Consider the following 13,186-nt stretch of genomic DNA (forward strand, 5'->3'; position numbering starts at 1 on the left):
GATCTCAACCGACGAGCACATCAACTGCATGAGTTTTTGACGTCTAATGTTGTGTTTGTTCGACAATTATTCCAATTAGACTTGGAGAATTCAGTGTTCACCAGACGATGTGGATTGGTCGATGAGGAGCGTCCCCAAATGGTCACTTTCATTCATGAGGCATTCGTCACCTCAGAGCTCTAGATGGCAAAGCCTTCTGACACCTGTTGTCTCTTACATCAACAGCTACTATTTACCATTGATTATGATCTAGTCCACGGACCACGAAAAGCAACTGATTAATCCCCCAGGTTTTCGTGTAGCGTATCAAGGCCTCCGACCTGGCGACGATGGAGCCGTGGCGGAGGCTATCGCTTTAGCAAATCTGTCTGACAAAGATACGTCTAAACTCATCCGCGACATGGGGCAGGATATGAAGTACTGGAGGATGGATTCAAGAATCATTGCGCGTCAGGAATTGGACGAGGACGACGAGTATTATCTCTCTAATCCATGATATTCTATAGATACTAGAACAAAGGAGAGCTCGATTGGTCCGCGGTCGCACCAGTGCTTATCAGGGCTGGAAGCCTCATTCCGGTATGCACGGCAGTAGGACAACTGTACGCTTCAACGAAGGGTTACTATTGATTATACTGAGCTGCAGCTTTGCCGGTGGATGTCAGAACTCAGAGCATTGCAGATAACGAGGGCGTCGTTCCTCTTCCCGGCCAGGGGGATATTGCCAGGCTAGGCTTCTCGCCCCGACTTAGATAGCAATGCAAGCTCTCTTTCACATACCACTTTGAGACCTTTTGGGTGCCACAACTCTGTTCATGGAAGGAGGGATTGGATGTACAGTGAGGGAAACCTGCAGATCAAGGGTTCCTAATCAACTATCTTGAGGTCTTGATGCTAGGTTCAAGAGCATATATGAGGGATTAGGTGGTAGATGCTATAGGTATGTTCTAAATGTAAAACCCACGAGTGCTGATAATCTGCCTGTGTCATTGGTCTATACTGAATGTATGCTACTGTTGGCTAGGAGCGGATGAGTCGGGCAAGTTCAACAGAGATCAAGGTATACTAGTTAACGACTCTCCTACAGTCTTCAAGTTGTAGTTGCATTGAGACGGGTTAAGTTGACCCTGCTGTCTGGCTATCTTGACCATGTGCCACTATCAGTCCGGCTTATTACTACACCATCACCTCACGATGCTGCAAAAGAATGTACATCACTACCGGCAAGGACGAAGGAGTGATACCAAAGCTACAGTAGGCTTAGCGATTCTAGCAATCCCGTAATACGAATACTAGCTTACGAGGCCAAGATGTCTACAACCATGGTTAATTTGTGAATCAGTGTAGTTGCATACCCAAAACGGAGATGTAACGTGGAACCCGTGTGCATTGCTCACATTGAACCAAAATCCCTCACGAGTGCAACGTATCGCGGCATGCAGGGAGCCAAGTAAGGATGAATTGTTCCTTTGAGGTTTGATTGTTCTTTACTTCATCTATACCATTACTTTGTAGGAAAATAAGAGCTCATCTAACTATACCACGTCTGTCCGGGCTTTAAGCTATCCAGAATCCGACAACGGGTAGTGATACATAGCTTCTCGCGATCGAGCCGCTTGAACTTTGGGCCCAACGGCCCGGAGACGTAGTGGTACTGCGCGAACAAGCGCCACTGGCGCATATCGGCCAAGCTATAAAGCTTATCGCCCCAAGGGCCGGCGTAATGGAACCATGACGTCGGCGCGTCGGGGTTCTCGGCCGTGGGGAATAGGCTGGTGGGGTTCTCCTTACGGTGGCCGCTAGCCACGTCGACCTCGTCATCGAGGTCGTCGTCGAGATCTTCATCGAGGTCCTGGACGTAGTCGTACCAGTAGGTGTAGGCGTTCTTGGACGGGTCCCAAAGGGGTCCCTTGTCGGTCACATCCTTGAGCATCTTGAAGGGCAGCACGTACGGGTGCTCGCCGGCCTGCGCGTACATGGCGTGGGAGCCGACGGCGGAGTAGATGACGGGACGCTCGCCCCGCTTCTCGACGGCGTTGTACGTGTAAGCCTGGCCGCCCTCGTGCTCCGAGAAGAAGATGCCACGGGGCACGCCGTTCTCGAAGCGCATCATGCAGTGCTCCCAATCGCCGACGTGGTTGCCGAAGCGAATAGTCAGCACCGTCTGACCGAGGTTGTACGAGTAGAAGAAGAACCAGAAGGCGTCCACGATGCCGGAGCCCTTGTCGACGAGGACGAGAATGGCCGGGGCCTTTGAGTAGCCTTCCTGATCGGGCTTGTGGGTTGGTGTGTCGGGAATGGGCTTTTGCTCCTGGTCTCGGCGGCGGTGGTGGAAACCGGCGGCGCGGGCGGATCCTTCAGGGAATTGTGGGTAGCGACGAGGGTCCGAGATGCGGTGAACGGGGTGATCGCGAGATACGTCGAACCACGTTGTATCCTCAGTGTCATGTCGCGGGTGTTCGGATTCCCCAGTTGGGCTGTCGGGCGTTTCGTCCTTGTCACCGTCGTCCTCACCGTCGTTCCATGGCTCAGGAATGCCAACATGGCTGTGCAGCCATTCGGGCCTCTGCTCCACATCGTCATCGCTGGTGAGGTAGACCATGCCGTCCTCCTTGTTGAGCATGTGCAAATCCGACAAAATCAGGGAACGGTTCAAAGCCTCCTTTTCCAAGTAGGGCGTCATGTGCCGAATGTGTTCCGCAATGTCGGCGGGCCAGAAATTCTCGCCCGAGTAGAGGTGGACTAGCGGCGCATACTTGAGAACGTAGTCGGGAATCTCCTTCAAGACCTTCCTCCTCTCGTCCTTGTCGTCCCTCGGCGAGCGCTTCTTGGAAGCCGTCTCCCATCCAGAATGACGTCCATCCAGTGACCTAAGCTCCAACCGCAAGTCGCCGGCGTCGGAGTCGTTCTTGTACGGGAAGAGAGAAGCTGGGTCCCATGAGAGGTGGTGAACGCCGCATAGACTCAGCCAACGACAGGCCTGACGATCGAGCCAGTACGGGCTGCTGCTGACCCATCTCTTATCCTCGCGCTGCTTGGCCGGGTCTGGCGGACTCGGGTTGAGGTAGCGGGGCAGGAACCATGCAACGAACGACAGCGACGCCAAGAAGGCGAGGAAGATGGTGAAGCGGCGTAGATAATACATCGGATAAGTTCGTTGGTGGCTCCAGGCCTCGCAGGATAGGAATTGGGTTCGTGAGAATAGCAAAAGAATCTCTAAAGGGTTGCGGTATAGTAGGCGCCGGGATCGATTGGTAATATGCTATTGGCAGTTATGGAGGCTGAGTGATGGTTCGGAGGGGCTTCTGGATGCCGGCACGTCTTGCGAAAGCCAGCGGGGTCTCGCACAGCATCACCAAGTGTACATGTAGGGTGTAGTCTGCTATTGAGAGGTGGAAGGTGGGAGGTGCGAGCGGATATGCATGGCCGGTCGGACGCTGAGGCCCCTTGGTCAAGTGTTTTGTGTTGTTGGACAAGGAAAGTCTGTTAGGAGTAAGTGTGTGAAGGGAAAAAAGAGTTGAGCAGTACGCAGTACAAGTAAGAAGGAAGCTTTGGGACAGAACCTAGCGGTATACGGTCAGCGGTATGCGCGGGCGACGGGCGGCGAGAGCGACAGCGGCAGCAACCCGCAGGAAGCAGGGAAGCAAGGGAGGGCATCAATGATCAGGGACGTACTGGATTCGGCCATGGACCTGGACGTGGGAGGGCGACAGACGGGAGGGGATTGGAGGGGGGTGCGGATGCATGTTCCACTACTGGCTGGGTTTGTCTCTGATGCAGCCCGCCACCCGACCAAGGGATCTATCTGGATTTCTTTCTTGAATCCTCTGCGTATCTGTATCTGTGTCCGTACAGAGTACAGAGTTCTAGATGTTGGTACCTTTCTCCTGACTAGAGCGGAGGTACATGCATTATCTACCAGAACCACTCCAATGAGGCAGGTATCTCTGCGCCTATGCTCTAGAGAAAGAGGAAGGGGAGTGGCACATTGGCACCAAGGTTCCCGGTACCTCATGCAGGCAGCAGACCGGGATCTGCGGGGCCAACCAGATCCCTGCAGATTCCCACGAGGAGTAAAGCTCCAGTTCCGCACGCTGCTGACTCTCTCCACCGCCCTGCCTTTATTCGTACCTAGGCTGTCTCTAACTCTTTAGGTATCCGTACGCCGTACTCCGTACCACCGCCTCTCTATCCGTACCAAGACTGTCGCCGAGTCGCTGAGTGACTGCAGCCCACGGCAAGTAGCCGATCCCTGTAGCCCATCACGAGTCGTACTGCTGTGTATCCTTCAGTAAAGTTGCTTCCCCCATGTGAGCTGGCCGTGGGCGGGTGGGCTTTTCGAGTGACACGCCGGGATGACTTTGCAAAACACAGGGCTCACTAACCATCTGCCGAAACCCATGAACTATTATGTAAGTAGTAAGAAACACTCCATTCTGAGGCTTTTCTTGCAGGTATGCGCCCATATTCACCGTCTTGTAAGGTAAGGTAAGTTTTCTTTCTAAAAGCATTCCCAACTAATCTCCGATTTTCCCGCTGACTACCTACCTGCCGGCACCGGTATCCGTAGGTAGCGTCCAACGGGTTTTCAGCCCATGTACTTCCCACAAGGCGGACACTTTTGCCATAGTTCGTCAAACAGTGCTGGTGTCGCAGGACGCCTTTGGATGATCATAGTTCATCAGCTCTAGGTTTAGCCGTGCTTGCACTGCTGCTGAGGCCAGACTCTGGCCCCCGTCGAGTCTCCCCGGGACCTCTCGTCAGTCTGACCACATCATGCCTCCATGCATGTCTCTCCCAAAATTCCATGTGCCAGCCCAGGAGAGCCCGGCCCCGGAGGGGGCCCTACCACAGTAGAGCCTCGCAACGGCGGTCACATAGTTTCACCGTCTCATCCGAGGCATCGCCCTACCTGGGCGCCATCTTCATCCATCCTCTCCAACAAGCCATAGTATATGCTGGATTCGGATTGCGAGAAAGACCATTTCGAACGTAAAGTTTGTATGGTCCGATTAGACTCGTATCCCAAATTGAGGGATGCATTCCTGACAAGACCTACTCCAAATCTCCGCCATCCTCGTCGTCGTCTTCATAGTCGTTGTCGCTTGCCTCGTCTTCATCTTTCGGCCCCGAACCTTTGTCCGCGCCTCCGCCTTGTCCATCTAGGTTCGCCCATGTCGTCGGCGTTGGCGTTGACAACGCCCCATCCCGCGAAGCCGCAGCCGCAGCCTCTGCAACGCTGCTGCCTTGTCGCTCATTTCGTTCAGAGCCACCCGTTCCTAATGCGGAAGAGCCACCTCTCCCGCGGACGCTGCCGCCCCGGCTTGCACGTTTCGATGGTCCATCCGGCAATGGCTTCCGTCTTTTCCTCCGGCTGTTCGAACCTATATCCGTCGGCTTCGGCGCGGCGTGGGCATACACCGTGACCTCGTCCTTTTCGCCTCTCTTGACCTTGAGAGCCATTAAATTCTCCAAAAACCTCGTCTGGCGTTTGCGCTCGCCCGTCTTGTCTGCTGTAATGGGTATATGAATTCCATGCTTCCTCCTGATGTCCTTGAGGGGGTCGTCCTTCGCCGCCGCTTCGTGTCTTGGCTCTAGGCGCTTCTCTGTCGTGTTGATCCTCGACCAGCTCGCCGCGAGCATGTCCACACCGCCGGGGAGATGTCGCAGAGCCGGAATCGGGTCCTCGTGCTCGTGTTCAGCGAATATTACTTCAGTACCGAGATTTCGCGTCCATTGTCCCTCAAAGATCTTGCCCTTATACGCGAACATGGGCTTGTCGGAATGCAGATCCAAGATCTGGATCTCGGCAGCTTGTTCAGATTCAAGATCTGCATCATAGCTGTCTGTATTTGGATCGGCCTGTCCCTGGTCCATCTCTTCGTCATCCTCGGGCTCGTCGGCTGGTTCGTCGTCGTTCTGGTCGTCGTCTGACATGATGCGATGGTGTTTCGGTTCGTTGGGTTTCCTCGTCGTCGGGCCTGCCCAGTGTTTGTAGTGATATCCGCCTCGTCCTGACACTGGCATGTTCCGTTTGCGCCGAAGAAGCTGTGGGATGGAGAGGTCGACAGTCAGGTAATATGTCTGGGATGGTTAGCAATTGCATCTTTCTGCTCGCTTCAATGCGACGGTTTACCTCGGTCTCGGTGGTCGAGTACTCGTACTCCCACTCCGAGTCATCGCCGCCGTCAATTTTGTTGGAGGCTTCGGATGGTTCGTCGGCGGGCGCGGTCGCAGCATTCACCGGTGCGACTGAAGACGTCGGCGCGTCGGTCGCCATGTCATCGTGATTCCTGGCGGGGGACTCCATTTGACTGATGGGAATCGTGCATTGGGGTTGAGATTCTGTGCAGCTCTGCGGTGTTGTCGCCGACGGTCTAAGTACGTCAGGGAATGCGAAGATCGATTTGCGAGTTCATTGCGCGGAAAGAGTACGCAACATCAAAAAATTGCTGAAGCTCCCAGGTTGAAGATAATTACAAAGTTCCCATTTCAAAGGAAAGAAGCTTACCCGCCCCCAGTCAATTCGACGGCAGATTGGCACAGGCCAAAGATCGACTGAATAGGGGACCGGCCGCTGGTGCGGGGCAACTGCTGGACTTTCCATGCTCACAACCCCTCTGCCCCGCTATCGCAAGTAAATTTCCCAAAGACGGCCTTCGACTCACAATCAGACTTGCACACATCCCGCTCTGTTGACTCACAATCCGACATATCCCTCCTCGAGCGACGATACTTTATAACGGCGCGTTCCATTCGTTCTCAATCTTTGATCTACTTTCTGCTCTATAGACTTCCAATATACCCAACTCCTTATATCTACTTCATCCTCCAGTGTGCCCATCATGCCAAAGGTCCACCTGCTGGACTACGTCGCGGGCAATGTTCGCAGCTTGGTGAACGCCATCGAGAAGGTCGGCTACGAAGTCGAATGGATTAGAAGACCCGAAGATGTTCCATCAGCAGAAGTAAGAAATTGGTCTCGCCATACCGTAGAGAAAGCCTTCAAATAGCTAACCTTCTCCCTTCCAGAAACTGATTCTCCCCGGTGTCGGCCACTTCGGCCACTGCCTCTCCCAACTCTCCCAAGCCGGCTTCCTCCCCGCCATCTCCGCCCACATCGCCTCAGGTAAGCCCTTCATGGGCATCTGCGTCGGCATCCAGGCCCTCTTCGAAGGCTCCCTCGAGGACCCCGACGTCTCCGGCCTCGGCGTCGTAAAGGGCAGTCTCGACCGTTTCGACGCATCCACCAAATCCGTCCCGCAAATCGGCTGGAACAGCGCAAACACGGGCGGCGCGAGCCTCTACGACCTCCGGCCCGAGTCCAAATACTACTACGTCCACACCTACAAGTATCCTTACGTCTGCGGCGAACTCGAGGCCCAAGGATGGACCGTCGCGACGGGCACCTACGGCAACGAGACCTTTGTCGGCGCTCTCGCCAGGGGCAACATCTTCGCGACGCAGTTCCACCCCGAAAAGTCCGGCGCCGCAGGCCTGCGCTGCCTCCGCGCCTTCCTCGACGGCTCCGGCGCCGCAAACCTAGCCGCCGCTACCACCGCCGGCACCACCACCACCACCACACCTTCACCCGCCGAGGCCGTCCCCTTCCAAGACGGCCTCACCCGCCGCGTAATCGCCTGCCTCGACGTCCGCACAAACGACCAAGGCGACCTCGTCGTAACAAAAGGCGACCAATACGACGTCCGCGAAAAGTCCGACGGCGGCGCCGTCCGCAACCTCGGCAAGCCAGTCGAGATGGCTCGCCGCTACTACGAGCAGGGCGCAGACGAAGTCACCTTTCTCAACATCACCAGCTTCCGCGACTGTCCCCTCGCCGACGTTCCCATGCTCGAGATCCTCCGTCGCACCTCGGAGACCGTCTTCGTCCCGCTCACCATCGGCGGCGGCATCCGCGACACGGTCGACACGGACGGGACCAAAGTCTCGGCCCTCGAGATTGCGACAATGTACTTCAAATCCGGCGCCGATAAAGTCTCCATCGGCTCCGACGCCGTCCTCGCGGCCGAAGAATACTACGGCGCGGGCCGCAAGTTGTTCGGCAACACAGCCATCGAACAAATCTCAAAAGCCTACGGTAACCAAGCCGTCGTCGTCTCCGTCGATCCCAAGCGGGTATACGTCCCCAACACGGACGCCACGCGCCACAACATCATCAAGACGTCCACCGGCCCGGGTCCCAAGGGCGAGGAATACTGCTGGTACGCCTGCACGATCAAGGGCGGCCGCGAGACGCGCGACATGGACGTCGTCGAACTATCCCAAGCCGTCGAGGCCATGGGCGCCGGCGAGATTCTGCTCAACTGCATCGACAAGGACGGCACCAACAGCGGTTTTGATCTCGAGCTCATCTCCCAGGTGAAGGCCGCCGTCAAGATCCCCGTCATCGCGTCCAGCGGCGCGGGCGAGCCGGCGCACTTTGAAGAGGTGTTTGCCAAGACGACGACGGATGCTGCGCTGGGCGCGGGCATGTTCCACCGCGGGGAGTATACCGTCAAGCAGGTCAAGGATTTCTTGGCGGAGAAGGGGCTCAAGGTGAGGCAGTTTGAGGAGAGCATTTGAGGAGGGGGGTCATGATTCTGGTGAGCGGTAGTTGAAGTGGAGGAAAGGAAGAAAAAGTCAAGCGTTGCTTATGCCCTTTGTGCGTATTGGACGGAAAAGGGGGCGAGATTTGATCAGCCGTTTGAGAGAGGGAAAATGAGCACTTTAGAAGTTTTGGAAACCTTGACAGTGATAGTCATGGACCGGGAAAGCCTGAAGTTGTATTTTGGGTGACAATGTTGACTCTCACATTCGCCCGATACTAGACATACAAAGAAAGAGACTTCCTCATGTCGTGATTTCATACTATGTTGTACTTGTGTTTTTGTGTGCAATTCCTGCCAAACATCAAACAGTCCCAACATTTCAAGTTCCAAAGGAAAAGAGAAGAGAACCCTTTCACCAACTTGATAAAGCAATTGCGTAGAAACTCCCCAAAACCAAACCCTGTGGCTAGTTGCGATGAACCACACTAACCACAAAGGTAAAAAGAGAAACAGCCCTTCAGCTTTTAGCGTACAGATGTACAGATACAGATGCGAGAATGAGAGAGATGCCCAAAACACGAGACTGGAATCCCTTTTTCGTTCAATGCTTTTAACGGTTTCTCCTTTTTCCCACCACAAATTCCGTATCCTGCTGTTTTGTTCCAAGCTCGAGCTGTTTGCGTACTGAAGAAGAAGACTGAATAAGGTGCGTAACCCAAGCAAAACCCATTTGCTCAAAGCAGAAACGATACACCGCGGTGCCGTGCAAACACTAGGAAAGACGAGAGACGAAGAAGCCTGAAAAAGCAAAAACTCCCCAACTGCCAAGCTCAAAGAACTGATGAGTGAGAGAGGGGAAATCCCCTTCTCAACAGAACGCGGACGATGAAAGGCTGTCCGTGGTAAGTAATGCTAGATCTCCATGCTCATAAACAGCCATTGGTTGCTCGTAACGTCCACGTCTCTCGCCCAGTGATCCAGCGTCGTCAGCTCGAAGCCGATCCACTGCAAGCTCTTCATCAGCGACTTTGCGTCGTCCTCCTCGATGGTCCGGTCAATGCAGACGACCAGGTGTTGGCAGTTGAGCGGTCCATCGACCAACTCCATCAGCGCCATGAGCCTATAAAGAATGTTAGCCAGGGTTCCATCAGGGGACGGAGTCTGAGACAAAGAGGGTGTGTGAAACATACGCAGGCTTCAGGTCACGTCCAATGACATTCCTGTCAAATAGGGCGAACAGGGACTTTTCAACCCCGTCGTCCGCCACAAAGGCCCTGAAACTCGCGCCGCCGGCAAAGTCCCAAACCTCCAACCACGCGGTGGCCGGGGCCGGTGCGGCAGGGGCCGTGAAGCCCACCGCACCGTCCCCGCCGCGTCCCCCGAACGGGACGTGTGGTTGAACGGCCAAGTCCTCGTCAGGCGGCGGAGTTGGCAGCATATTGTTGGCGTTGCTGCTGCCGTTGTTGTAGTAATAAGCACCTTGATGCAGGCCGGAGCCACGCGAGCCAGTGTCCGTCTCACCGCGGAACACAGCCCTCATGGACTCACAAAAGAACCTTTCACATTCTTCCCTGATCGAAAGTGCTGCCCCCCCTCTGCGGCTAATCCTCTTGCCGGGCACGGTATCGCGCCTCTTGGAGCTGCTGCTGCTGGCCTTGGGAAGCAGAGCGAGCTCGTTGGATGCCGTTATGGCCGCGAGGGGGGGGCTTGAAGGAGGCGATGGTAGTCCTGAGGAGGGGACCTCAGGAATACCACTCGGCCCCTGTTGATTCGAAGAGATGTCAGTCCATGATCCATGTAATCTACCAAGTTTCCGGAGACAGTCGATGCAGGTGTGCGGGGATTATAGGGGGTGGGAAGTACACAAGAGACGACAACCCAGAATGATCGACAGTTTATCTACAAGTTTGAGGCTGAAGACGGGCGTACGTTGGGGAGGCAGGACGGAGACAAAGAGATGCATATGATTGTGCTACTGTGGAATGGGAGAGTGTGACGTACCTGCGGCGCCGGTAGTGCAGTAGTGGACACCGCGAAGAGTCGCGGCGGAATCGACGATGTAGCAGCTGGCGAGGACATTGGCCTGACGGACAACGGCCTCACCATAATTACTACTACTGTAATTGTTGACCTGATTCATGGGCGCCATTGCGATTGACTTTCGGGGGGGTTGGTAGCTAAAGATTTGGTGTTGTGGTTGAATTGGGTTGGGAGGTCGGTTCTCGGGATATCGGAACCGGTTCGTCGATGAATTGGTGATTGGTGGTTGAAAAGTGAGGCGAGAGTCAAGTAGCGACGATGGTAGTGTTCTTTTCGAAAAGGTGGTGTGGGTTTTCTTGATTCTAGCTGATGAGGCTGTTCGATTTGTGTCGATCGATTGATGTAGTAGCGTGGATGGAGGATTTGCGTTGATGTTTTGTCCTTGTTTTTTGAACGGCGGTTGTTGCGGGTTAGGCGAACTGGATATCGGCGGTGAAGCGTTGCGATGGGGAAGACAGGAAGAGGGGAATGGGAGAGATGGTGTTCAAGGCGGGCAGAGTGGTGAATAAAAACCCAGCGGAAAGCCCATATCTTTCCGCAAGAAAATAAAAATAAAGGGTGGAAACGTCTAGCGTGGCGGAGAAAGCAACCCAAGGCCCAAGGGGACCACTGTGCAGCACGCAGCAACCACCACCCAGCCATGCCGTGCCAGCCTAGCACAGGTTTCCTTTCCAATGGGCCGCAATGGCAGTCTCAAGGGGTGGCAGCCACCAAAAAAAGCGGCAAAGCCCACCGGTCCAGTGGGAAACTTACTGTGTACGGATACCTAGGGAAGGTGGGAAGGAACAGTCATAATCAGCCCTGGCATCTCCACCTTTCCCCCTTCTATCCTCGGATCCCTTCATCCACCATCCATGTCTCCTCCTCCCCATCCAATGCAGTCAATGCCATTGATCCCGTCCACGTCAATTCAGGCTTTGGATTGCTTGGATCTTACTCAATCGCAATCCTCAGGGACCCTTTACTTTCGTCACAGCACATCGGTACTCCATGATCTGTTTGCTTGCTCGCCACGATCATCATCGGCATCAGCTGTCTCTTCCACAAGTTCCAGAGGGTTCCAGTTTGTCCATTGTTCCCGCTGGCAGGGGGGCGTCCATGGCCCACGGTCCATGGGGGGGCCACTGGTCTAGGCTTACGAAACCGGCTGGAGCACTTTGCAATGCGCCATCCGTCGTCCATGTTGCACTGTATGAGGCGGTATGGGAAGCAAAGCACGTTGTTTCTTGGGCTGCATTGCATTGGCTGCTGCTGCTGCTGCTGCTACTTTCCCTGGCCATTCATGGCCCACGATCTACTCATTGGGTATTGATTCATTGACTGACTTGAAGCAGTTGCATCCCTCCGTCTTTAGACCCCAATAGCTCTACGCACCTAAGCATGTCTCGATAATCTACAGACCAGTCAGAGTTGCCCCGAACCGAATGTCACCAGTAATTAGTATCCCGCCAGCAATCAACCAACTCGGGTGGACGCTCCCAATCCGGGCCCGGCACGGCGCTTGGCACTTTGACTGCTTCTCCTGCGGCCTCTGCCAATCGAACGAGGCCGTGGGCTGCACTTCACATGCACGTGGACAACCCGAGCCCATGCTGCCCAGCCACCCTAGCCCGACCCAGAACTTGGGGTATGGATTATCTCTTGGACGGAAACGGTCGGTCAGAGAACCAACTCTTTCTCCCTGGCGCTCACAGTAACACAGTGCTTTCTTCTTGGAGAGATTCCACAAGGACGATCGACCTTGACACGTGTACGGAATGGCGTTGGCCTGATATCCGGTCCTCTTTTTGGAACATCAACTTACGAAAGTGAGGTAATGTTACGCAAGCAGTTCAAGCACACGGCCGTGGATCGTCGCATACACGAGTGACAGGTAACCGCTGGGGGACGGAGGGGTCCTCAACTATCAGGACAATTAGGGTTTACGGTAGGTCAGCCTATTCCATACCCAACCTCGAAACTCTGGCTGAGCTCCGTCTCTACACAGTAATGTATTCCAGACGTCCGCCGCGGATAGTCAAAACATTTCATATGATGATGGCGTAAGTTGTCGCAGCCTCTTTGAACGAATGGATCCCCCTTGAGCCGGAGCCCCGGCATGGTCGGAGGCCGCGTTTTCTCGGCCGTCGTAATCGTGACGGGCGAGCAGGCCACCGGAGCACATGGTGTTACGGTGGTTGGTCTATTTTCACACATTGCCATGGACAATATTGGAGGATGCCTTGTCAATGCCTGCCAAAGATTGCTATGCAGCGCCGCAACTAGCATGCTGGGCTTTCTGGGGTCCGTGTTTCCGTTCGGGTCACTTGACCGGTTTGTCCCCCACATTCGTGATTCGCGAGTCATCCACCGCAGCACCGCCCTTCTCGGAAGGTTGAAAGGATACAATACGTTATGAATAACGATTATCAACTTCTCTTGGTTCCTCAGATTACTCGGTCGGAATTGAGATAAATCGTTTCGTAACAACAGTATTAATCAAGCGTCTACCCACCTACTTAACATCCAAGCGACTACAACACTCTGGGTGCAGCCAAACGGCCAGAGATGTCGCATCTAAATCGGCGCCGGTCTCCGGTAAGCAGCTAGCAACCCGA

At 54.7% G+C, this 13,186-nt stretch overlaps 6 protein-coding genes across 6 annotated transcripts; 2 read left to right on the forward strand and 4 right to left on the reverse strand.

Moving 5' to 3' along the window:
* Positions 1 to 1,531: 1,531 nt before the first annotated feature.
* On the reverse strand, positions 1,532 to 3,145 carry BDP81DRAFT_308245 (vacuolar protein sorting-associated protein; the record flags this gene model as incomplete). The annotated part of the gene is made up of 2 exons (XM_060583438.1): positions 1,532 to 1,753; positions 1,814 to 3,145. 2 exons carry the CDS (start codon positions 3,143 to 3,145, stop codon positions 1,532 to 1,534), a joined length of 1,554 nt encoding a protein of 517 aa, XP_060450603.1.
* Positions 3,146 to 5,055: 1,910 nt separating this feature from the next.
* On the reverse strand, positions 5,056 to 6,280 carry BDP81DRAFT_389638 (uncharacterized protein; the record flags this gene model as incomplete). The annotated part of the gene is made up of 2 exons (XM_060587292.1): positions 5,056 to 6,084; positions 6,137 to 6,280. The coding sequence occupies 2 exons, from the start codon at positions 6,278 to 6,280 to the stop codon at positions 5,056 to 5,058; spliced, it is 1,173 nt and encodes a 390-aa protein (XP_060450604.1).
* Positions 6,281 to 6,845: 565 nt separating this feature from the next.
* BDP81DRAFT_389639 (imidazoleglycerol phosphate synthase) lies at positions 6,846 to 8,583 on the forward strand (the record flags this gene model as incomplete). The annotated part of the gene is made up of 2 exons (XM_060587293.1): positions 6,846 to 6,968; positions 7,033 to 8,583. 2 exons carry the CDS (start codon positions 6,846 to 6,848, stop codon positions 8,581 to 8,583), a joined length of 1,674 nt encoding a protein of 557 aa, XP_060450605.1.
* Positions 8,584 to 9,667: 1,084 nt separating this feature from the next.
* Positions 9,668 to 11,146, reverse strand: BDP81DRAFT_416024 (uncharacterized protein). Its single transcript, XM_060589495.1, has 2 exons — positions 10,551 to 11,146; positions 9,668 to 10,311 (listed from the first exon to the last, which is right to left on the reverse strand). Exons 1-2 carry the CDS (start codon positions 10,653 to 10,655, stop codon positions 9,697 to 9,699), a joined length of 720 nt encoding a protein of 239 aa, XP_060450606.1. The 5' UTR covers positions 10,656 to 11,146; the 3' UTR covers positions 9,668 to 9,696.
* A 727-nt stretch (positions 11,147 to 11,873) lies between these two features.
* Positions 11,874 to 12,403, forward strand: BDP81DRAFT_85383 (uncharacterized protein). Its single transcript, XM_060596391.1, has one exon. The coding sequence runs from the start codon at positions 12,014 to 12,016 to the stop codon at positions 12,284 to 12,286; it is 273 nt and encodes a 90-aa protein (XP_060450607.1). The 5' UTR covers positions 11,874 to 12,013; the 3' UTR covers positions 12,287 to 12,403.
* Positions 12,404 to 12,979, reverse strand: BDP81DRAFT_85382 (uncharacterized protein). Its single transcript, XM_060596390.1, has one exon. The coding sequence runs from the start codon at positions 12,933 to 12,935 to the stop codon at positions 12,522 to 12,524; it is 414 nt and encodes a 137-aa protein (XP_060450608.1). The 5' UTR covers positions 12,936 to 12,979; the 3' UTR covers positions 12,404 to 12,521.
* Positions 12,980 to 13,186: the final 207 nt, after the last annotated feature.

This window comes from Colletotrichum phormii (genome assembly GCF_030913505.1).
Source record: "Colletotrichum phormii strain CBS 102054 chromosome Unknown BDP81scaffold_2, whole genome shotgun sequence".
NCBI lineage: Eukaryota > Fungi > Ascomycota > Sordariomycetes > Glomerellales > Glomerellaceae > Colletotrichum > Colletotrichum phormii.

Bases quoted from the DNA above. Each gene is read 5' to 3' on its own strand.
- BDP81DRAFT_416024 (XM_060589495.1), bottom strand. From the start codon at position 10,655: ATGGTGAGGCCGTTGTCCGTCAGGCCAATGTCCTCGCCAGCTGCTACA. The intron at 10,312-10,550 runs GTACGTCACACT...TCGAATCAACAG, and splicing joins CTGCACTACCGGCGCCGCAG to GGGCCGAGTGGTATTCCTGA.
- BDP81DRAFT_85383 (XM_060596391.1), top strand. From the start codon at position 12,014: ATGTCACCAGTAATTAGTATCCCGCCAGCAATCAACCAACTCGGGTGG.
- BDP81DRAFT_85382 (XM_060596390.1), bottom strand. From the start codon at position 12,935: ATGACTCGCGAATCACGAATGTGGGGGACAAACCGGTCAAGTGACCCG.